The sequence below is a fragment of the Phascolarctos cinereus genome, unplaced genomic scaffold (assembly GCF_003287225.1).
Source record: "Phascolarctos cinereus isolate Bilbo 61053 unplaced genomic scaffold, phaCin_HiC Scaffold_5;HRSCAF=322, whole genome shotgun sequence".
Lineage (NCBI taxonomy): Eukaryota > Metazoa > Chordata > Mammalia > Diprotodontia > Phascolarctidae > Phascolarctos > Phascolarctos cinereus.
Window position 1 is genome coordinate 329,665,015 of NW_027555958.1, and position 25,646 is coordinate 329,690,660.

Genomic DNA, 25,646 nt, shown 5'->3' on the forward strand with positions numbered 1-25,646 from the left:
ACATCATTTGGAAACCTGGTGACCATGACCAGTACACCTGTACTGCCATGAACCCTGTCAGCAACAGCTCCCATACTGTTCTTGCCAGTGAGCTCTGTGCAGGTAAATTTCTGGTTGTTTTTCCAGAAGCCTGAGATCATAGAGTCCTATAGGGATTTGAATTATAATTATTGTTGACCTTGGTACCAACCTAGTGCCTGTAGGAACAGAGCTTCTGAGCTCTGTCACTGGCCAAGCCTCAGCCAAAGGAAATACTCCTGCTCTGAGACTGTGAGGAGGGAATTTGTTTCAGTGGTTGGTTCCCTGTAGTTGATCCGATCAAAACAAATTTTTGTGCCTGGTTCAGATTACTCCCAGTGACCCTGCTTCTTTGTATCTTCTCTTTTAAGGCATTGAACATGGCATAAGCTACATCAGAGTCCTCCTGTACCTCATGATGACCATCGTCCTGGTTATTACTCTCCCTTTGTTGGGCCTGTCTTTCTGGTACATTCAGAGAAAGAAAGAAAAAGGTTTGAGCTTTTCTGCAAGATGAAGCACATTTTTTTTAATCACAAAATCTCAGAGTTAAAAGGACTCTTGGAGATCACAAATATCAAGTCATACCTGTATAGCATATGTTAGAAGGGCTTAATATGCTAGGGTAAAGGCAGTGTTTTATGTACATAAGTGGGCTGGACCATGACATAATCATTCTTAGATGTTCCCACAGCAGGCTTATGCATGGACAATGCAGGCATTCTTGGGCCCTGTGGGAACAATCTTCAAACAGATGCCAGAGTTAGAGCAGCAGGAACAGCAGTTGCAGTACCTGGTTTGATTCACTTAGCTGTTACAAGAAACAGGGGTTGTGAGCCTGTCAAGAGGTATGATGATGGCTCTCAGATCCCTGCAAACACCTGGTGCTGGTCAAAGCAATACACTTTGCCAGAGGGTGAGATCATTCAGAGTGCAAAGGATTGTTGTTATGCCAAGCTCAGGACACAACCTGCTTGTTGGGTCTTAGATCTGGGAAACAGGATATCTCCAAATGTCTTGACACCCTCAAGGAATTTATATTCTACTCTGCATGTGACAACATTTAAGCAGATTAAGCAAACATGGATCATAGACCAAGTAAATACAAATTAATTTGGGAAGAAAGGGCACAAGTAACTGAGGCAGGGAAAGGGGCAAGATAAGGCTAGATGTCTCAATGCAGCCTAAGATTTCATTGGCATTTTTGGGTTGCTATATCACATTCAATACATATTTGGCTTTCAGTTCAATGAAATCCACAGATCCTTTTCAGACAAATATTGTCTAGAGATGGCTCCTCCATTTTATGCTTGAGAAGCTGGGGAAAGGGGATTGTAGCTGTGTGAAAAACTTTACATTTATCCCTTTTCAATTTCATCTTATTAGAATCTGACTAATGTTATATCCTGATAAGATCTTTTTAGATCCCAAATGTTATCCCATATATTAACTATTCCTTCCAATGTTGTCTCACCCATAAAATGGGTTTCTGATTGCTATCTGTGCCTTTGTCGAAGGTATATCCAGCATAATAATGTTAAACCACTCAAAGCCAAGCACCCTGGGGCACTTTAATGGAGCAGCCTTCCAAGTTGAAATTGAATCATAAATCACACTGAGATTTGGTAATTCTAGACGAGTGTCTTACTTACTGGAGGCCAGGGAGATTAAGGCTCAGATGCCTCTCAAACTTAGTCTTCTAACTATGGTCCCTATTTACCTCACACCTATCTGGAGGCTCTTGCCATAGCGAATTCCTTACCATCTTCCAGAGGATGTTTTAATGTCACTACATTGGTTTGATTGCATTGTTGGGACAGTCCCTATATATCTGGTTGCTTAGATAGGGAAATAATGAAGGCCTCCTACTCATATATGCCATGAATAAAACTGGGTAGTGGTCCTGCAGCTCATTTTCCTTCCAGGATCTCTACTCTATGTTTCCCATTCTCCTAATTGTCAGAGTCCAGCACCCTTTGGTATGCTGGAAAATGTTTAATAAGCTCTCAAAAATCAAGCTCTGATTTGTAATGTTTGCTAATTACCAAGGTATAGATGCTCACACTGAAAATTTAACAATTGACTCTCCAGAATGCAGTTAAGCTGGCTCAAGCAGCATCCCTGCCAATACCCATTTTCTCCTTCTTCACAAGCTTTCCTTTATGATGACCATCCCTCCAGTATAATTTTCCTTCCAGAGAATTCTGACAGCAGTAATAAATATTCTCTCTCTGTCTCTCTGTCTCTCCTCTTCCATCCTCTTTACCCCTCCCTCCCTCCCTTCCTTTCCCTTTATTGTTTTGCCTCCTAGGGCCTGCCTTTCTAACAGCAGCACTGCAACATTCTCCAGAAAATATTCTGATGAGTATGCAGTTTCTGGATGTCTAAGATGGTCACAGATGGGATTTACCTTGGGGATTATTTTAAGGACTGACCAGTGATGTGGCATTCTACAATGTATTAATATATCTTTAATATACAAGATGATTGACTCCCGGTAATATGCAATGACTGACCTCATGTCTCTGCCTTCAAAGTCATAGGTGCTAGCACAAGGAGGTAATAAATGGATTGGTATCATGAATTCTAAACCTGTCTTTCCTCACTGGGTTGCAGAGGCTGATGCAGGAGACCAGGAGTGTACTACTTATGAGTCAATTTCTAATCCAAGCCCTGATGCTACAGAAAATCCAGAGTATGCCACAGTTTCATATCCTAAAGTAAGCTCTTTCTCATTCCTGCCCAGAGCCTGGGCTTTTCCCAATGTGAAATCTTTGTTTACATGAGGTTGAAGTTTAGTATTAAACCATTTACAAAGGGATAGGGTGGGGCAAGTGTCATATTAATTGTCTTCTGATGTGTCTAATGCCACCTTCTCATCCCCCAAAAGACATTACTGAAATCCTCTACTCCCAGGTAACTACCCTCTTCCTCTCCATCCCAGCCCAAGTTATGAAATTTTGGTCACCTATCCATTTTTAGCTTATCATGGTATATAGCACAACTCTGAAATATCACCTCCAATATCAGATTGGCTAACATGACAGAAAAGGAAAATGACAAATGCTGGAGGTGATGTGGAAAAATTGAGACAGTAATGCACTGTTGGTGGGATTGTGAACTCATCCAACCATTATAGAGAACAATTTGGAACTACATTCAGTGGACTATAAAATTGTGCATACAATTTAACCCAGCAATATCACTATTAGGTCTGTATTCCAAAGAAATCAAAGAAAAGGGAAAAGGACCTCTGGACAAAAAAAAAATCACAACAGTTCTTTTTGTGATGGCAAAGAATTGAAAATTGAGAGGATGCCCATCAATTGGAGGATGGCTGAACAAGTTGTGGTATGTGACTGTGAGGGAATACTATTGTGCTATTAAGAAATGATAAGCAGGATGGTTTCAGAAAACTTGGTTAGATTTATATAAACTCATGCAAAGTGAAGTGAGCAGACTAGAAGAACATTGTACACAGTAACAGCATTGTAAAGATGATCAAATGTGAAAGACATAGCTACTCTAATCACAACAATGATACAAAATAGTTCCAAAGCACCCAAGATGAAAAATGCTATCCACTGCCAAAGACAGAACTGATGAATTTGAATGCAGAGTAAAGCATACTTTTCCTAAATTTTATTTACTTTTATTGTTTTGTTTGTGTCTATATCAAGATGCTTGCCTTCTCAAGGAGGGAGGGAAAGAATATGGAATTCGAAAGTGTTTAAAATAATTGTTAAAAATGTTTTTACATATAATTGAGAAATATTTAATGAGATAAAATAATTTTTAAAATACTCTTGTTTTCTGTTTCAATTATTAAGGCATTTTATGTGTTTTTAAATGAATTTGAAATTATCAGATTTCCTGGCATATAATTACAGATTTTCAAATAATACGTAGTGATGGTGCTTCTTATCTCTTCTTAGTTTGGATCGTGCCTTGTTTGGTCTTTATTTTGCTTATTTCCTTTTCCTTTTTCTTTTTTGTTCAGGCTGCCTCTAAGTTTATTGATTTTGTTAGTCTTTTCAAAGGACATCTGTTTATTTCTCATAGATACTTTTTGTTTTCTACTTTATTAATTTCATCTACAATTTTTCAAGATTTCATCTAGTGAGCTAATTTTGAGTTTGTTGATTTCCTACTTTTTTTAAAGTATATAATCTGTTCATAAATCTTCTCTTTCTGTTCTGTTAACATTTGTCTTCAGATATGTATTTTTTCCAAAGACTGGTTTTAGGGTATGTTCTTTGATATATTTATTATTCATGATATCAGGATCAAATCTCTTTTTAGGCCCATATCTTTTGCTTTTATTCTTTATGTTAATTTTTACTATGTTATTACCTGTAAAGGAGGCATCTATTAACTCTGCTCTTTCATACTTATTTATAATTTTGTGTTCCCCATCATATGGTCTATTTTATAAAGATACAGCAGTACTAAAAAATAATTTTAGTCCTTAATGTTACCATTCAGAAGGCAAATATTTTGCATCTAACTTCCTTAACAGTTTGTTCAGTTTTGTTTTTTGTTAATCTTGTTAGATTTATCCAGTTCCAAAAGAGGAATGCTAAAGCCTTCTAAAATTTTCATATTATTGTCTATATCTTCTTGTAAATCAGTTAGCCCTTTATAAATGCACATATGCATAATGTTGATATTCTTTCATTGTGTAAGTATCTTTAGATATAATGCAGTTTCATTTTTATCTCTTTTGGTATTATGAATTTTCAATTTGTCTTGTCTGACAGTATGATTGTAACTCCTACTTTATTTTTTTTTTGAGGCAATCAGGGTTAAGTGGCTTGCCCAGGGTCACACAACTAGTAAGTTTCTGAGACTGGACTTGGACTCAGGTCCTCCTGACTGCAGGGCTGGTGCTTTATAATCTGAGCCACCTAGGTGACCCTTGTACCTCCTACTTTTAAGAAAATCATCTAATGCTTAGTAGATTTTGTTTCATCAGCTTATTTTTTTTTCTGTGTGTATCATTATTTTTACATGTGTTTTTGTATACATCAAATTCTTAGTTTTTAGTTTCTTATACATTTGACCATTCTCTTGCTATTTTGGATGATTTAATACATTCAAATTTATAGTTATGATTGGACATGCGTTATCTTCCATGTATTCCTTTTATGTTAATTTTTATCCCCTTCTTTTAAAGTCAATACTTTGTCCCTGTGATTAGTTTCACTTATACTATTTTGATGCCAATCCCTTCCCACAGAATTTTCTCCCCCTGCCTTGTTTCTCTGACCTATCCAAATTTCCCTGACATTCAGTTCCTTGTATCTATTTATCCATTGAATTTCCATTTTTTTGGCCTTTCTCTTACTCCCTCCCCCAGTTAAGTGTGTGGTTCAAAAATCTTCTCTCCTATAGCCCAACTACTTATTTTAAGGAACATTCTTTTGCAGTGTCCTCTTCCAATTAATTTTTCTTTTGATTTGCTTTCACATTGCTTTTCATTTCATTCTCATTTATTCTGAATTCTATTCTTCAGTTATGTGCTAGGCCTTTAATTATTCCCTTTTTTTAAATTCTCTCTGTGTCTCTGCTAAAGATTATTTCTAGAATAACACATTTGGATTTCCTCCTCATCTCACCTGTAAATTGTTGAATTAGTAGATCTTATACCCACCATTCATTTTCTTCTTCTTCTGAGCCTCATAATGGTATTAATTAATGAAGAAATTGGTGTCAAATAGTTAATAATTATCTACATAGATATTATGGTTTGTAAAGTTCTTTTATTATCTCATTTGATACAACAGCCCAGTGAAGTAGGGGCTTCATCCATTTTATGGATGAAGATTCTGAGGGTCAAAGAGATTAAATGATTGTCTAGGAGGAGTTGAGGCAGGATTTGAACTGAGGTCTACCATGATACCAAGTCCACTGCTCTAATCACTGTGCTGCCTATCTACCTCCAGAAAAAGTAAGCTAACATTTATACAGCATTTAAAGATTTTACACTTTACACATCTTTTCTCATTTGATCCTCACAAAAACCCTGTGAAGTAGGTGCTATTATTATCCCCAATTTCTATGAAAAAACTAAAGCTAGCAAAGTTGTGTCTTGTCCAAGTCATATAACTAGCAAGAGTCTGAAGTAGACTTTGAATTGAAGTTTTCTTGACTGCAAATATAGCACTTGATCCCCTAAACCATAACTGCCTACTCAATGGTGTTTTATGGTTGGATTCACTCTATGCCCCAAGTCATGAAGCGGGTCCTGCCTTCTGACTTTACCTTGATCAGTCTCCATTCCTAAGTCTGTGTGAACTTATCTTAGCTATGTACCTCTCCATCCCAAACTGCTCCCCCCCATCACTATGAGTCCTGGATGCCTTTAGGCGTTGTCTTTCCTGGATTGTGATTCAGTCCCAGAAGGTAGGACCCTCTCTCTGAGAAGGTGATCTCCAAAGGTGCAAATTCTCCCCAGATGAAACTCACTATAAGGTCCATGTCTCTCACTGCAGACAAACATATCCCCTCTTCTGCCTCTATCTCCATGACAATGTTCTTTAGAGGCACATTTCCTTTCCCTTTCTACACCAACACACCCATCCCAATCCTTCCCTATTTTTACTTCTTTCTCATATTTGCCCATTCCTTCTATCTTATTAAGAGATTAAGAGATTGGAGCAACTACTATCCATTTTCTCTGTTCACCCATCATCTAGTAGAAATGAATCTCCAGTTTCTCTATTTCTTCTCTTCCTTCTCTCTCTTCCCAAATCTTGCCACTGTACTATCTTTTCTGCAAAAATAATATGAATTCTGTTAACATGGGATTCAGTTCCATGTTGAATTGAATTGAACTCTGAGGAATAGGAATTGAACTCTTCCTCATTTTCTCTTTACCCTTTAAATTCTCCTTGAATCTTTAGTCCTTAAAGTTCCTTTATCCCCTTTATTATATCTTTTTTATGTTTTTCTTTTATTCTTCTATTCCTTTTTTAAAAAAATTGATAATAGCCTATAAACATAAAAGAACTTATTTCACTACTTAGCTTTTTCAAGTTGGAGTTTAGGTATGATATCACAAAGAATGAATCCCTCTTGGCTACCATACATTACTGATCTGGTGGGTCTAGCTGGTCTTTCCTCATTAGACTTGGCTGCTGTCAAACTCCATCACGGATTCTAGTACCTGAACTCTTGGTGTTCTCCCAACCTCTTGAAGCTCACAAGATCATTGCCTAGTTTATTCAATATCCAATACTTTTCACCTAAGAACAAGAAGGAATAGATACAATTGAGAGAGGAAAATAGCTGGGCTCCGCATGACCACATGTTGACCTGGGCAGGAAGGAAATAAGGCTTTTTATGCCATCCAGAGGCTTATATCATGTCTTTCTTGGATCACCACCATGAAAAAGGATTTTCGTGGCTTCCTTGAGACAGGATGAGAGAGAACCCAGAGCTCTTCCCCGCCAAGAGTCTCATATAATTAATTCCCCTTTCCCAGGAGCCCTTCCCTATAATTTAAAATGGTGGTGGGTAAACCATGGAGAGCATCTCTGAGATCCTCCATTTAAGGAGGATATCTCCCACTTCTCTTTCAGTTTCTTTTCATGTATTATCATCCTCCATTAGATTGTGAGCTCCTTGAAGGCAGGGACTCACTTTTGCCTTTCTTTGTATCCTCAGTGTTTAGCATGGCGCCTGATAAATAGCAAGCACTTACTGAATGATTTCTCACTTGAAGTCAGTCAGAGAACAAAGAGACTGAGCTGCCCCAATGGAAGTTTTTTGCATGCGTATTTAGTTCTGGATCAGCAGACAATCACAAAGTCTTACATTCACCATGTGGTAAGCAGACAGGAAAGAAGAATGCATGTGCTTTCTCCACAGTCTATGTGGAAGCATAAGGTCAAGCACTCTAGGCATGCTCATAAGGGTAGGACTGGGCTAGTCCCATGTTTCATATTACTTTTAAGTTCTGTACCACGATATTTGTGTTTTTAAATTTTTGCTTTCAAAGCTTTGATTTTTGATCCAATTTTATTCCCAATATTTTTCTTTAAAGGTTTTATGATTTCTTGCAGCCATTATAGAGTTTCTTGCTATTGTTCTGTGTTCTATGGTCTACAGGAGTTCTGGTCTTTTTGACCAGAAAGTTTTGGTTTATTTTTTTCCCCATGGCATAATACTTGTTCATTATGTTTTTGTCCTTTTTTAAAATTTTTATTTGTTCTTCCTCTAAGTCTTCATTGAGTCTTGATTTAATCTGTGAGTTAGGTTTTTACTTAGGCTTTCTAGTAAGACGTTTTGGATTTCTGGTCTTTCTCTTGTGTTCCCACTTATTTGTCTAACTTTCTTCCTCATTCGTTGATCCCTTTTGCATTCACAGCTACACAAATTCCAAAGCTAGGTATTTTCAGCTCATTCACCTTGGGAGAATATTGGCCCTAATTAGGTCTCCACTACCCTTTCTGTCAGGAACAGAAGCTATTTTGCCTTCTAATCAGCTCTGCATTTCACTCTGCACCTCCTGCTGTCCCCACTAACCATTGTTTACTCCTTTCCTGCTCCTCCTGTTTCCTTTCCTGCTTCTCTCTATTTCCTTCTCATGGATGAGAAGAATCAATATTTGCTTCCTTTTGGGGGAGGAAGGATAGAGATCATTCTGACATGGAGGAAGTGGGTAAAGATTCCAGAATCTTGACTCAGAAGCACAATCTTGAGAGTTTGCTTGTATTTTGTATGCTGGTTTACCTAGTACATAGGCCCCAGTGGAGTTTGTGGACACTGCATGGGAACTCTATTTATTAACTTCTCTGATATGTGTGGTTGTTGGGGTGTTTTTTTAAGCTTTTGCAACTGTTTATCTTTTCTCATGTATTCAAGTTAAGTTACTCTTCTACATGATTTCTTTTTCTGATTTTGTAATTGAATTGAATTAGAATTGAATTTTTGAATCGAATTTTTGAATTTTTTTAATTGTTTCAGAAAAACAACTGGAAAGATGGTGGCTCTCGACAATCATATGATATCTCTTAACCTTTTCTAAAAGCCAAAAGTCTTTTCCAATGAATAGATAAATCTCTTATCGATATTCACCTGTTTCCATCCTTTTTTGGAGCAGCGAGGTGGTATGGTGGATAGAGCTCTAGACCTGGAGTCAGGAAGACATGAGTTCAAACCCAGCCTCAGACACTTCATAGCTGTGTGACTTTGGGCAAGTCACTTAACATCTGTTTGCCTCAGTTTCCTCAACTGTAAAATGGGGATAATTATAATACTTCCCTCACAGGGTTATTGTGAGGATTGAGATAATATCTGTAAAAGTGCTTTATGCCTAGTAAAAGTTTGTTCCCTTTCTTGACCTCACACGTTTCTGAGTTATGACAGAGTCTCTGTTACTCAGGAAAATTATGGTATTTTAATGTTTGTTTGGTTTTTTTACAGAAAAACATCCAAAAGGATTTGGAAGCACTGCATACAATTTATGATATTCTGCAGAATACTACAAAGGTAAGGAATTTTTCCTTAATTTTTTATTCTCTTCCTCTGCCTCAAGCCTTTATTGCCCTTTTGGAGCTCTCTGAGGAATGATCCATTCCCTTAGACATATTCTTTATGGCTAAGACACAGTACCTGCCTTCCTGAAAATTATACTATAGTAGAAAGGTGATATAAGTATAAAACAAAACACTAATTGATATGGGACAGGGGAGAGTTATTAACAACTAGGGAAATTCAGGGAAGGCTCCATAGAAGAAGTTGCATTGGAATTAGAATTTAAAGCCTTAGTAAGAATTTAACAGGTGACTAGAGACAGCAGTATTCATTCTAAGGATAGGCGACAGCATAAGTAAAGACAGAGAGGGAGGACAAGCTCCTGGGATGTTCAATCAGCAGGACATTAACCAGAGTTTCTGAAGAAGATTGTTCAACTATGAGAATAGCCTACCAAGGCAGGTTGAAGGAATCTCATGTTTGGGAGGTTTTTAAAAGGTAGGATAGCTTCCCTATGTGTCTATGATGGTTAGGTTTTGTCCAAGGCAGTGGGAAAAGGGAAGAGTAGAGAAAACTTCAAAAGATCATCTATATATTTATATACTTATGCGAGGAGTGTGCTAGAGCCAGTTTTAGCCGACTTATAGAACCATAGTTAAGTTCTCATTGTCAGGATTTACTCCTCACAATCAGCCAGCTACAAATCAGGCATATACATATATATATACACATACATACATACATATATATACATATACACACACATACACACATACATATATACATACATACATACATACACATATACATATACATATATATGTTATTGATGGTCTAGGCTTAAGAAACTGTTAATACGGCAAATTAGATTTAGAAGTATGTATACATAAATTCTCTACTACCAACAGTCTGGCTGTTAAACATCTACCAGTACAACTTTTGCTCTATAAATAAAATACTCAGAGAATGAAGTCATCTGTAGACAGAAGTCCTGGGGACTGGAGCCTAGTAACAATAGTAATAACTGCCATCTACATAGGACTTAAATGTTTGCAAAGTGCTTTACACCCATTATCTCATTTGAGCCTGATAACACCCCTGCTTGTGTCTTTTTTTACAGATGGATAAATCTGACGCGCTTGAAAAGAACCCAGGGTCTCTAGGAACATTAGGCTTTAGTAATATCATCTAAACAACAAAACAGTTCAAACCTCCCTCTGAAAGTGTTAAGCATCCTTACCAGCTGTTCATGCAGGATCTGGGACTCATTAGGAAGGCATAGTCAGTTATGAGCACATCTTTAAAAGAAAGTTTGTGGCAAATTAGCAAGCAATCCTGTAGCTCTTAACCCATTGCAAGCATCCTGTATTCACTGCTGATATCCCTCTGTCACTTGGAGCCTGACATTGATTATTCTAGAAAATGATTTGGTACCCATGCACTAGGTTGTCTGTCCCTTATTAATCCATGCTGCTTTCCCTGTACAAGGTTTGTGACTTTGAAACAGATTATTTCTGTATTTCAAGACACTTTGAAATGTTGCTGCCTTTGGAAAATAGATCTTTGCTGGAATAAGGAATAATAATGTTACAATTTTGCCCTTTTTGGACTTTGATTGCATTCACAAGCAGGAAACTTTGAGTGTCTAGGAACTGAATTATTCACAGATTGTAAAGGGTGAAAAACTAGGAATGACCTATTTGCATCTTGAAAAGAGTATACCCCTTTCATATTTGACGAGCCCATCTAAAGGAAGTATAAAGAATTATATATGTTTGCTTCTTCACTCCATTAGGAGGTGTGAGGAATTTCCTCAATCAAAATTGATGGAATTATAAGGCAACAGGGCTGCCCTTCTTTACTTTATTTGACCACATGGGAGCTGTGGGAATAGCTTCAGGTTGTTGTAACTTAGGGCTGAAAGGCTTACACTTTGAGATCTCTAAATGACTTCTGAGACAAAAGACCTTATGATTCAGTGTATATGGGAGAGGGATCAACATGCCCCTTAGCTTTTCTCTCTTATTTTCAAACAGCTGTGAAGTGTGTAAGGACTATTTCAAGCTATTTCCTAAGAGTCATCTTGGGGAAGGGATGACTGCCCCATCTTCATCTTGATGTCCATGCAACCATAAGCACATGTTCTGCCTAGGAAAGTCTTGGCTTTTGCCCCCTTACATTGTTTGCAAAGGAAGGAAAAGATTTGTTAGCAAATATTTATCAACAGTCTTCTGGGAGCAAAGCCAAGATGGCAGAGTAGAGAAAGCATTGAGCTGAGTTCTCTCAACATTCACCTCTAAATGACTTTAAAATAACAACTCAAATCTAACTCTGGAGTGACAGTGCCCACATATGGTCAGGGTGAAATATTCTTCTAGCCCAAGATAACTTAGAATGTTAAAAGGTGATACAGGGGTAGCCTAAAGCCCAGGTAAATGAAACATCAGTGGTGGAACTAGGTCAAGCAGCAACAGCTTTGGGAGCTCTTAAACTAGAGACATTAAGGGGACCTGGCAATTGGTTAGAGAGAGGTTACAGGGGCCCCTTGTTCTAGCACTGGATGTAGGACCAGATGCTGTTTGGCAACTTCATTACCTGTACCCACTTCTGGGTCACAGTTCAAGGTGGAGAGGAACATTTTCAATCAAGAGGAAGTAGCACTCTGAAAACAGCGGTGCAGAAAAAGTGTGAAGACTGAGGGAGTGCCTCTCCCTCCAGTTCAGTGCCAAGAACAGAGCCCAACTTTTTAACATAAAGCTCAAAATCAAGAAACAGGAGGGAAAAAGAGCAAACAACAACAACAAAAACATTATAAGCTACTGACCATAAAAAGCTACTATAGTGACAGGGAAGATCAAGACATAAATTCAGAAGACAATGAAGTTCAACCAGCTACAAGCAATGTCTCAAAGGAAAATGTGAACTGGTCATAAACCTAACAAAAATTCCTGGTGGAGCTAAAAAATTATTTCCAAAATCAAATAAGAGTGTAGACGAACAATTAGGTAAATATATGAAAGCAAAGGAAGAAAAATTACAAAAAGACAATTATCAGCCTGGTAAAAGAGGCACAAAAGGTATTGAAGAAAATAATACTTTGAAAACAGAATTGACTAAATGTAAAGGGGTACAAAAATTCAGTGATGAAAATAACTCTTTAAAAAGCAAAGTTGGCCAAATGGAATAAGAGGTACAAAAGCTCACTGAAGAAAATAAGTGCTTCAAAATTAAAATTGGGAAAATGGAAGCTAATGACTTTATGATACATCAAGAAACAATAAAACAAAGCCAGAAGAGTGAGAAATAGAAGAAATTGTGAAATATCTCATTGGAAAAACAACTGAGCTGGGAAATAGATCAAGGAGAGATGATTTAAGAAGTATTTGACTCTCTGAAAGCCATGATCAAAGAAAGAGCCTACACATCATATTTCAAGAAATTGTCAAAGAAAACTGCTCCAATATCTTAGATCTGGAGGGTAAAATAGAAATTGAAAGAATCTACCAATCACTAAATGAAAATGCCCTGGAATATTATCACCAAATTCCAGCCCTCCCAGGTCAAAAAGAAAATATTTCAAGAAGCCAGAAAGAAACCATTCAAATATTGTGGAGCCACAGTCAAGATCATACAAGATTTAGCAGCTACCACATTAAAGGAGTGGAGGGCTTGGAATATGATATTCCACAAGGCAAAAAAGCTAGAATTGTAACCAAGAATCAACTACCCAGTGAAACTGAGTTTCAGGGTAAATCCTCAAGGGGAAAAATAGATATGTAATGAAATAGAATGAAGCATTCCTGATAAAAAGAACAGAACTGAATAGAAAATGTGGCTTTCATATACAAGACTCAAGAGAAGAATAACAAGATAAACATGAAAGAGAAATCACAAGATTGACCTCAATAAGATTAAACTTTTTACATTTCTTGGGGCAGCTAGGTGGCACAGTGGATAGAGTGCCAGCCCTGGACTCAGGAGGACCTGAGTTCAAATCTGGCCTCAGATGCATAATAACACTTACTAGCTGTGTGACCCTGGACAAGTCACTTAACCCCATTGCCTAGCCAAAGGGAAAAAAAACCCTGTTTACATTTCTTTATGGGAAGATGATACATGTAACGTCTAATAACTTTATCATTATTAGGGCAATTAGAAGGATTCTACATAGAGGGTAAAGGAGTGAGTCAATTATGTTGGGATAATGTAAAAACATGAGTCAGTAAGAAAGAGGGATGACTTGGGAGAAGAAAGAAAGAAGAGGAAGAATGGGGAAAATTATCTCACATAAAAGAGACTCACAAGGAAGAACTTTTATAGTGAAGGGGGAAATGGGGGTGGGTGGACCATGATAAAACCTCATTCGTTTTTAATTTTTTTTGCCCGCATTTTCTTTTCCAAGAACAAAACCAAACAAACAGAAAGACAAAGAGAACCAGAAAAACAGGCAAAAGCTTCCTTAGGCAGGACATGTGCTCATGTTTGTATGGAAATAGGGAGAAGACAGGGGCAATCTCTCAGTTCCCCTCTTAACTCTCAAGACACAGCTCAAAATACTCCAGATGTTTTATAGGCAGAAAGAAGGAGGTAAAGAGGCCAGTACCTCACTTTTGTAGAACTTCAGCTCTTCTGACACAGCAGCTAATTAGGACCACTTTATTATCTCAGGTTGTAAGCTCCTTGGGGATAAGTTAGACTGGGTTAAAGGCAGCCCCATAGTGACAAAGCATGCTGCATGTGGGGGTAGGGTTGGAGATAGGCACATCCAATAAAATGTAAAGTCCTTAAGAGTAAGGACTATTTCATTTTTTTTCCTTTGTATCTCAGAATCTAACAGAGTACCTAGATTTGAAGGACATTCAATAAATGCTCAGTTGTTTCTTTGTTTCATTGATTACTTGCTTGATTATATTGCTATTTAATATTGTTTATAAAAATCATTTTTAAAAACTCTAATGGATACCTATTGTATGTGATCACACAAGACATGAGTTTTTTAGCAGAAAATAGGAGGTGGAAAGACATAGGAGGAGAAGACATTGGAGATGCCTATTCTGTTGTCCTTCAAGTCATACAATATATGCTATGTATGGGGACAGCCCTTGCTATATAACTATATAATCTGGAGATATAGAAAGTGAAAGGGCAAGTGAAAATGGGTCATGTTAGGACCAACTGCCAACCTCCACTAAAATAGACAGATGCAAGCCCCGATTTTAGAAGCAGAGACAAGCTGCTTCTCTATGGTTCCTGTGATTTTGACTGTTTGTCCTTCCTGTGCCAGTACCTTGATTCTCCCTGACTCAACTGAAAACACCCTTTCCTTGCAATTCCAGTCAAGGCATTTTGTCCCAGTGATCTATATCTTGTCTTTCCTGCTTCCCTTCCCTCTGATGTGCCCTGTAACATAAAAGGCACTCAGTACATGAGTACATGCATAGACACATTCATACATATGTACATAGAAACATACACACATATATTGGTGGGCTTGGATATTAAGGTAGAGAAAATAGAGGAAAGGCAAGGATCTAGGTTCACTCTTTTACTACCTCCTTTTTTTTGGTATGGGTGTACTAGCTACCAAAGAGTAACCCAAGATCCCCAGGAACAAAGTGAGGGGAAGATTTGTGTCCCTGCATCATTCTACCCAGCAATGAACAAGGGCCATCCAACCTTTTCATTACCACAAAAATGTCTTTCTTTAAATGAGTTAAACTATTGAAGTCATGTAAATCAAGAGAACAATGTTTTAGTGGGATACAAGAAACAGTGTGATGTAATAATTCAAAAAAATCTCCAGACTAGGAGTTAGAAGAAGCTCTAGCCCTAGTGCCATCGCTTACTCATAATGTGATCATGGTTATTTCCCTTCCTTAGAGGCAACTAGGTAGGCAACTAAGTAGAGTTCTGGACCTGGAGTAAGGAAGATCTGAGTTCAAATCTGGCCTCTAACACTCTCTATCTGTGTAATCTTGGGCAAGTCACTTAACTTCTGTCTATCTTGATTTCCTCAAGGGTAAAAAGCAGGAATAATAATAGCATTTATCTCCCAAAATTGTTGTGAGGATCAAATCATATAATTTTGTGAAGTGCTAAGCATAGTATCCTGCACATAATAGATGATTAATAAAAACTTGTTCCCTTACCCCCTTCTTTGGGCCTTAGTCCATTTCTATAATGAAGAAATTTTATTGGATGATCTCAATGGTCTCTTTTAGTTTTAATATTCTGTGGTTCCATGGAGACTTCCTACTTTCAAGAATTAGCTATGTGTCTGGGACTAAGATTTCCAGGACTTGGGACAGTTTAGGGATACCTTTGACTGAGAAAGAAGATGATAAAGTAGTGCTGACAACTTGAGAAGTGAATCTCATCAGGAAGATTTTAAGGACCCAAATGTATTTTAGTATAAAGGGGAGGGGTGGCTCAAGGAGAGTCCCTAGTCTATTTAAGTAGTTCCCCAGTAAACCTAATGAGATTACAAGCCATGGGGACATTTTCTAGTGACAATTTTAGGACAGAGGTAACTCCTGATGGTTGGCTGGCTTCGGAGAAACCTCCTATACTCATGGCTAATAAAAGTTGTTCTTATTCTCTGGAAGGTTTGCTCTCTAAGACTCTTTGCCTTTATCCTTTCAGTTTCTTCCCCAAATGCTCCAGGAGCAGCAATGCCAACTTACAGTAGAAGCTCACAGCAGCAGTAAATGTTTCATTACACTTAGCCTGTCAGGGAAGTTCAAGGATACCATTTCTCAACTCCAGCCTTTTGTGTGCAGAAAAGGGTGGATATTGATTTCCTGGCCAGTATGATCTTTGAATATAGCCTTCTAGCCAGTGAAGAGAGATTTCCAAGATTACAAACATTTGCAGAATATCATGGATAACAAGACTTTCATCTACGGAACTGGCATCCAACTTGTGCTTAATCTTCATATGCTTTCTTCTTTTTGTTGTTGTTGTTCAGTCATTTCTGTCCTGTCTGACTCTTCATAACCCCACTTGGGGTTTTCTTGGCAAAGATACTGCAGCAGTTTGCCATTTCTTCCTCCAGCTCATTTTACAGATGAGAAAACTGAGGCAAACAGGGTTTCGTGATTTACCCAGGACCATAGAACTAGTGAATGGCTGAGGCTGGATTTGAACTCAGGACTCCCTTACTCCAGGCCCGGTGCTCTATTCATCGTGCTACCTAACTGCCCTTCTTTTTTTAAGCATCACAGAAAACAGATACTCTTTCCTGATTTTCCATCTGTTCTATTCTACAGAGAGGGAAGGAGGAAAGGAGAATCAGACAGAAAGATAATAAGAACAAAGATTTCCTTCATAAGGAGACCAGAAGATATGGGGCACCCTCACCCAAGTGAGCAGAGCAGGGTAGAAAAAATGGGAAAGAACTATTACTAAGTACATATATATACATATAGTGAGGAGGGGGAAAATCCTAAGAATGGGGTAAAGTGCTTGCTATGAAGCTAACAAAGGGGAGAATCCCCTTGAATGAGGGGAAAACATGCTGATCAGGGAAGAGAGAGAACATGGAGGTTGAAAGAAGGGAAGGGAAGAGTCAGTGATAGATGTGGTCCCTAGAGTAAAGAGTGTTTAGAGGAAAAGAATTGGTGTAAAAACTTAAGGGAAACATAATGGAAATTGTGCCTCTTAAAAATAAACGTGTGGTGGAGAGGGGCAGAGAACTCTTTTGAGTAAGGTTATGGAGGGAAAAATTGAGCTCCGCCTTAGAGAATGATAGTGGTTGGCAAAAGAGAGTTTATCTCATGGTAGAAGGAAAGAGTTGAGAATCAGGAAGGAGAGGTGGGGGTGGTCTTTCCTCTGGGGCTTCATGAGTCACTTCACTCTGCCTTTTATCTCTTCCAAGTTAGATAGGGAGAGGGAGGTGGCAGGTAAATGAATAAGGAATAATCATCTTGTTTGTTTTACCAGTGAGAAAACTGAGGTATACCGGGGGCAGGAGCAGTTTCTCCAAGTCTTAGGGCATAGGAATAAATAGATTTCATTAAGGAAGAGAGTTGTCTCTCATCACTAATGTTAACACCAACCAAAAGAAACAGCAGAGAAAGCTCAGACACCTACCTTCCTCCCAAAAGCCCTCAGACCAAAGGTTTGACAGCAGGATGTCACATATGAATTTGTCATTTAAGGTCACTTTCCTGTGTGGGGTGGAGGGGGAGTGTGGAGGATATATTCCACACTGGGTAATATGATTACAAGAAGAGCACAACCTTTAGTGAAAAAGCACTGAATTTAGAAAGAACCAATTGTGTATAACCACATAAAGAAATGCTCAAATTTTTCTAAAACTCAGAAAAATGCAAACAAAGACAATTTTAAGACACCACCTTAAGATAGAATTGCAAAAATCTATTTTTTTAAATGACAAATTCAATGTCCATGGACCTTCAGGGAAATAGGTACTATTATAAATTGAGGATGGAATGATAGGCTGGTGCAAACAAGAGAACATTCTAAAGAGGAGACCCTAGACTTGAGCTAGACATAAGACATCTAAGCTTTAGATTGTGTTTTGGGGGCTTTAGAGCAGGGGGGAGAGAGGGAGAGGTTTAGGGAACCAGAGGACTAAGGGAAAATAGCCAGACCTCTCTTCAGGGACTAGATTTTCCCAGGAGTGAAACTAGTCTACTCATGTGGGTCCAGAGCTAGAATGTCCTTAGTAGGAAAGGTTACGCTACCTAGCCCCCTCCAGGTGCACCAACTCTTCTGTGTTGTTATACTGCCCTACTCAATAAAATCCAGTGGCTTCCTATCATCTTTAGAATCAAATATAAACTGTTCTGTAAGGCATTTAAAATTAAATACTTCTCAACCTGACCCCAATCTTTCAAGTCTTGACATATACATATTACTCTCTCCCAAATGTACTATAGTCCAGTCAAACTGGTCTTTTTAATGTTCTTCATCATTTACCATCATTATCTCTTGCATGTAATAATTGAAAAACACTTTACAGACACATCGTTTTATTATTTCATTTTCACAACTGACCTAGAAGGTAGGTGCTTTTATTATTATCCCTATTTTACAAATGGGGAAACTGAGGCAGATAGGTTAAGTGATTTGCCCATAGTCACACAGCTAGTAAGTATCTGAGGCTGGATTAGAACTCAGGTCTTCCTGCCTCCAGGTCCAGTTTTCTATCCACTGTGCCAGGTATCTGACTGTCTATTTACCATGCCTGGAATGCACTCCTTCACCTCCTTCAAGTCTCACCTCAAGGGCCACCGTCTACATAAAGCCTTTGTTCATATTGCCCTCTACTCCTATCCCCAGCTAGTGCTTTTCCTGGCAAAATCAACCTGTATCTGTTTTGAATACAATCATATTGTACAGGTTGCTCTCCAAGCCGGTTTGTAAGTTTTCCAAGGTCAAGTACTATTTGATGTTTGTATCTCCAGAGTCTAGCATAGTTCCCGGCACATAGCAAGTGCTTAATAAATCTTTGTTGATGGATTAATTGCATTCTATTGCACAGCTAGGTGGCCCAGTGAATAGAGTGCCAAGCCTGGAGTCAGGAAGATTCATTTTCTTGAGTTCCAGTGTGGCCTCAGACACTTACTAGCTATGTGACCTGGGCAGGTCACTTAACCCTGTTTACCTCAGCTCTTCATCTGTGAAATGAGCTGGAGAAGCAGATGGCAAACCACTCCAGTATCTTTGCCAGGAAATCCCTAAATGAAGTCACACAGAGTTGGATAATGACTGAAATGATTCAACAACAACAACACTGGCATAGATTCAAAAAACCTGAGGGAATCTCCACACTGTGGTGAGGCACTGATGTAAGATTTTTGTGGCCATCTAAAGTAGAACATTCCAATTTCAAACAGTAGTAATTATTAGAAAATTTCCTCTCATGTCAAGCCAAAATCTGCCTCTTTGCAACTTTTTCCACCTTCTCCAAGCTCTACTCTCTCAACTCAAGCAAAACAAGTTGAATCCTTTGTATGTAGGACAATCCATCAGATATTTGCAGAGAGCTATTGTTTTTCACTAAATCTCATCTCTAGGATGAACATCCCTAATTTTTCCTACCTATCATCATACTATACCTTTTTCATCGCCTTTCAATCCTCAGTTCCTTCTTCCAACATATTCCATCTTGTTGATGTCCCATCTAAAATGTGGTTCTCAGAACCCAATAGAATACTGCAGAGCTGATGTGACCAGGCATGGTACAGTGGGACCATCAAGTCCCTTAATCTAGATAATATTCTTTTACTAATCCAACCTAAGATCACATTAGGTTTCGTAGTAGTCATACCTCACTAATGACATATAGAACTTGCAAGATCCTAAAATGACAAGTTGTTTATATTTTTTCATGAGCTACTTCCTAACCACATCTTTTCCATTTTGTACTTGTGAAATTAAGTTTTGAAACTCAAATGTAGGACATTATATTGTTATATTTAATCTTTGTATACTCAGTCCAATCAATACCTTGGACTATCAAAATCTTTTTACACACTGACTTTGGGATTCTGTCATCTAATGTGTGAGCTATTCCTCCCAATGTTGTATCATCAGAAAATTTCAAGTCCACATCAGTTGCCAGATAATTGTTAGGAAAAGTTTTTTGCATGTTTTCTATATATCAAGACTAAATTTATCTTTCTTCAACTTTCATCCTTTGTTCCTAGTTTTTATCTCCTGGGACCAAAAGGAAAAAGTCAGATTCTTCTCTCAGGTGACAGTCTTTCAAATACTTGAACACAGCATTCCATTTTTTTCCCTCTTCCTCCCCTACCCTTTGCTTTTCCCAAGCTAAAAAGATGCTCAATTCCTTCAGATGATGTTCACATGACATTAACTTGAGGCCTTTACCATCCTGCTTTTCATCCTCTCAATGCTTGCCAGCTTAGCAAAGTCTTTCTTAAACCATATTAAACAGTATTCCAGATGTCATCTAGCCAGTGCAGGGTAAAGTAGTACTATCAATTTCTTATTTCTGTAATGTATGCCACTCTTAATATAGCCAAGATCATGAACTTTTTTTTTTTAAAGATGCAATAGCCCACTATTTCCTTGTATTGAGCTCAAGGTCTGCTAAAGCACACACAACATTTTTCAGGACAAAAAATATAATCTAATCAGCTGATGGCCCAGTGGTTAGAGCACTGGGCAAAGAGTCGGAAAGACCTGAGTTCAATTGATTTATAGCCTCACCAGATAAAGTAGTGGACAAAATGCTGGGTCTGGAATCAGGAAGACTCGAGATCAAATCCAGCCTCAGACACTTATTATAGGGGTATGATGCTGAGTAAATCACTTAACCTTTGTCTATCTCAGTTTCCTCAACTCTAAAAGGGGAATAATAACAGTAGCTGTCTCAAAGGGTTATTGTAAGGATCAAATGAGATAATATTTTAAAGTGCTGGCACATAGTAGGCACAATATACATACTTACTCTCTTCCCTTTCCTGATACTTAACATAGTACCTGACACCTGGAAGGTGCTTGAGAAATGTTATTGATTAATTTTATTGGCAGGGTTGGGCTGCCCTCACAGGCAAATCATTAAATACAAGTTAAAGGGATACTTTAAGAGTCCACCAAGCTTTTGGTACCTCCATTAGGCAAAAGTTATAAATTTCCTACCCTTGCTGCTTAACAACAAAGTGACACCCTATCTTTTTTTATAAGCCAACAAAACGCAAAATATGAGCTGAATGTGGGCTGCTATTGTTACTGTACCATTTCCAATATCACGTGGTACATGCATCAAAGGCATACGTAGCCTAAACCAGTGTCAAACATGGAGGAACAACTCAGATATTTTAAATAACTTTCTTTCATTTTCACCTGTTTTATTTTTCCTTTTGAGCAGTTACAACTCAGTGACAAAGGAATCACAACCGAAAACATGTAACCTGGAAATTTCTTTTTATGATTCTGAAATTTGAACTTCATTTCATTTTTAGCTTTGCTAATTTTCTGGGATTTTTTTTCATTCTCCATATTTCAAATAGTTCCTATTTTCTTTACTGGAATCTTTTTTGCAATCCAAATTTTTACTTTTATTTTTCCCTCATAGAAATTTCCTCTTCCATCATCAAATATTGTAACTTTTAGGATTACAAACTGCATTGTGGTTATGTCTGGTACTAGTTACGTTATTGATAAGTTATTTGCATGAGGTACTGAGTTACTGGATATTGCTTGCCTATTCACATGTAATTACAACAACAGCAATAATAATAGTATTTATTTAGCACTTTAAGATTTACAAAATATTTTATATTATTTCATCTTAGCCTCATAGTAATCATAGGCAATAAGTTCTATTATCATTGCCAATTTAATGTTGAAACTGAAGCAGGCAGACAACAAAACTGCTAAGAATCTGAGGCTAGATTTAATTAGTTGTTGAGTTGTTGTTCAGTCATGTCCAACTCTTTGTGACCCCATTTGGGGTTTTCTTGGCAAAGATACTGCAGTGGTCTGCCATTTCATTCTCCAGCTCATTTTACAGATGAGGAAACTGAGGCAAGCAGGGTTAAGTGACTTGCTCAAGGTCACACAGCTAGTAAGTATCTGAAGCTGTATTTGAACTCAAGAAGATGGGTTTTCCTGACTCTAATGAGCGTCTGAGGCCACATTTGAACTCACAAAGGTAAGTCTTCCTGACTCCAGGCCTAGCACTCTATCCATTGTGCCACTTAGCTGCCCACAGATTTCAACTTAGCTCTTCCCAACTTCAAGTCTAACACTCTATTGAATCACTTAGGCATATGTGAACTATTAGTGTGTGCTCTAGTCATTATTGTAAGGGGAGTATAGTGTTGCCTTTTGCCCATGTAGGTTATATGTGTCTACATGGTCTGTCTAGATGTGGCTTATAGGGGGCCATGAAGAGGCAGAGCATTTCAGGCATGGTGAACAGTTAGTGCAAAAACAGAGAGATGGGATACAAACTAAGGCCAGGGTAGCTGCATCATAGCATCCATGGAGAAAAGTAAAGCACAATAAAACTGGAAAAGTAGGAAGGCCCCAGATTGTGAAGAACCTTAAATGGAAAATAGAGTTTTATTTGATCCTGGAGGTAAATAGGAACCAACCATTGGATTCATTGAGTAAGGTGGTGATATGGTTAGACCTACACATTAGGAAAATTTTTTGACATATAAGTGGAATATGAATTGAAACAGGGAGAGATTTTGAGACTCAGGATGTTATACCGAGAAATGAGCGAGTTGACGACCCGAGCTAATTTTAAATTGTGGACTTTATTAGCTATTAGCGCGCGGCTGCCAGGGATATTCACATCCAAATCAAGCAGCCCCCATCAGGGGTTGAGCTAGGGTTTATATAGGGAGTATACAGGACAGGGAGGGGGATGGATCTTTGAAGTCTGGCTGGTCAAGGACACCCTTCTCCCTCTGTGTAGATATGATAATGCTCTGCAAACTTTCCTGAGCAGCCAGATAAGGGTCTTGCTAAGGAATTTGGAGTTTTCCAGAGATATGATCTGAGGGCTAGGACCTGAGCAGCCAGATAAGGATCTTGCTGAGGCCCATGCATGAATACTGCTAGGCACAGCGTCCTTGGGCTGGGGAGTGGTTGTTAGAGATAGTGTTTCTGAGACTAGGGAGGCATTTTGGGGCAAAAGTATAAGCACAAGCACCCGAGCACCCCATCATTACAGGTCAGGGATCACACAAACCAGACCAGGTGTCCTGGTTTCTGGTATAAACATAATTATCTAAAGCCATTGTATTGCAAGTTTTCTTATCCATTTGCTTTGGAGGTATGGGCTGTGCTTAAGCCATGCAGGAGTACATTTCACTATTGTTTAGATTTAGGAGGAAAGAGGTCTGGGGCAAGATTAAGCAGCAACTTCTGCTTTCCATTGCCTAAAGGGCCCTACTACCTAAATGGTAAAATAATGTTCTGCAATTCAAGGAGACCAGTTAGAAGGCTATCTCAATAGTCTAGGTGAATGGCGACAAGGACCTGAATGGGGAGGAGGGAGGAGAGAGAAATCAAGCTATGCGAGTGGAAAGAAGGGAACATATATAATATTGGGCATTGGTATGAGGAAGAAAGACTCACTAGATGTTTTCTGTGCTATCACTAGACTGAACTGTGTCCCTAGTCTCTGACTTTGGATCCATTATTTTGCATCATGTCTCACCTTGACTTAGCCCTAGTGGCAGCTTCTGCTAGCCCATAATGAAACAGGATTACCAGATCTTTGGGTAATCCTACAGTTCTTTTGAGATAATTAATATATGTGAACTGCTTTGCAAACCTTAAAGTGCTATTTAAATGCTAGCTATCTATTTATATCAATATTAGTTATTGACTGACTAAATGAATAAGTGAAAAAACATTCATTGTTTCTGGGTCTGAGGAGCTTGGGTTTTCAGATGTAGATTTCCCATACCAAAAGGATAGAGACCTGGACTTTTGCAGACCCCTGACACTTCATTTGAAAATATCCCATATATTGTGCACTCTCATTCTATGTCTCATAGAATCAGAGAACCAGGTATCTGCTTCTATTTCCATTTCTACTTTAATTTTTGACAAAAAAACATAAGTCTTGCACTCCAAAACTTTCTTTCACTTTTCCTTCTTGTTTCTTATTTTTTTATATGATTAAAAGTCTTAAAAGAAATTACAGAAGGACATTTACCGAAAAATAACAAAATTACCCATTTGAAAACCAAACATTGTGAAAATAAGGAAATAACATGAGTATCTGGGCTTTAACATCACAGATATTTGAATTTAAAAGGGGGGATATGGACTAGGTTGGGTTAGTTTTGTACCTTTACTTCTGCTATTTATGGTTCAGAACAGTATTCCTTTAGACCAAGGACTCAACTTGGCATCTCTGTGCATAGATTTCAAGGTGTCTATTAACTTATATGAGGAAGAAATACATATTTATTTCAATGTGTTTACTTTGCAATCTTTTTTTATTTGTTTATGCATTTTAAAACATTCTGAGAATGGGTCCTTAGGCTTCACCAAAGCAAGGCAAGTAAATAACCATTTATCAACTATTTACCATGTACCAAGCACTGTGTTAAAGTGTACACTCCAAAAGGGAGACAACAGGCCAACAACTACGTAAAAATAAGATATATAGAAAGAAGATGGAAGGTAATTTCAGAGGAGTTGAGGAGACTGGGAAATGTCTCTCACAGAAGGTAGGATTTGAAAGTTACTGAACTATACAAACCCTGTGACCCAGCTCTACCATTACTAGGTTTATACTTCAAAAGGATCAAAGAAAGACGGAAAAGACCTCTATGTGTAAAAAGACTTAGAGTTGATCTTTTCATACTAGCCCCAACCTGAAAACTAACTGGGGAATGGCTAAACAAATCGTGCTAGAAGAATACAATGGACTATTATTGTGCCATAAGAAATCACAAGATGGACCTTTTCAGAGGAACTGGGAAGACCTCGTTTGAACTAATGCAGAGCAAAGCAAGGAGAACTTGAACAACATTGTATACACTGGCAACAATGCTGGAGAGAAAAACAACTTTGAAAGACTTTAGAACTCTAAACCACGGATCCAGAAGACTGGAGATGAAACATACCACTCACTTCCTGAAGGAGAGAAGGCAAGCTTCAAAAACACAAAAACAAAACCCCAATATTTTCCTGGACCATACACGTTCTTAATGAGGGTTCTCTTTTTCTTTTTTCTTTTTCTTTTTTTTTGCTGTAGTTATTGTTCAGTGGAGGAGAGGGGAAATAAAGAAACAGATTATGAATGTATGTAAATAAATAAATATTTTTAAAAGATGGGATTTGAACTCAGTTTTGATGGAAGTCAACGAAATGAAGAAGCTGAGGTGAGGAGGGAGAGCATTTCAGGCACTGGAGATATGGAAAAGATACAGAGAGAAACAGGATGTGAGAAACAGGAAAGGAGTAAAATCGCACTCCCGGTGAGCACTGTGGAACTTTCAGTTTTTGTTTCAGGGATGGACCGTTAGACATACTGGAGGTCGACAGAAAGTTTTACTCCAGGTGTTCTCCCCGGGTGTCTCTCTTTCTTTGAATGGTTATGTTTCACTGCCCTGCCCAGCCCCAAACCCTTCACCATCCCTGTCCTCTGGGGAAAGGAAAGAAAGAATGTACAAAGGAAA

At 38.2% G+C, this 25,646-nt stretch overlaps 2 protein-coding genes across 2 annotated transcripts in view; one reads left to right on the top strand and one right to left on the bottom strand.

Annotated features, from left to right (window-relative positions):
• LOC110203125 (SLAM family member 9-like) overlaps positions 1–25,646 on the bottom strand; it is a 103,492-nt gene that overhangs the window by 54,916 nt on the left and 22,930 nt on the right. The gene's annotated exons all lie outside the window — the stretch shown is intronic.
• LOC144457777 (uncharacterized) lies at positions 7–14,392 on the top strand. Its single transcript, XM_078156216.1, has 6 exons — positions 7–102; positions 390–512; positions 2,330–2,383; positions 2,635–2,738; positions 9,448–9,513; positions 10,619–14,392. The coding sequence occupies exons 1-6, from the start codon at positions 48–50 to the stop codon at positions 10,688–10,690; spliced, it is 474 nt and encodes a 157-aa protein (XP_078012342.1). The 5' UTR covers positions 7–47; the 3' UTR covers positions 10,691–14,392.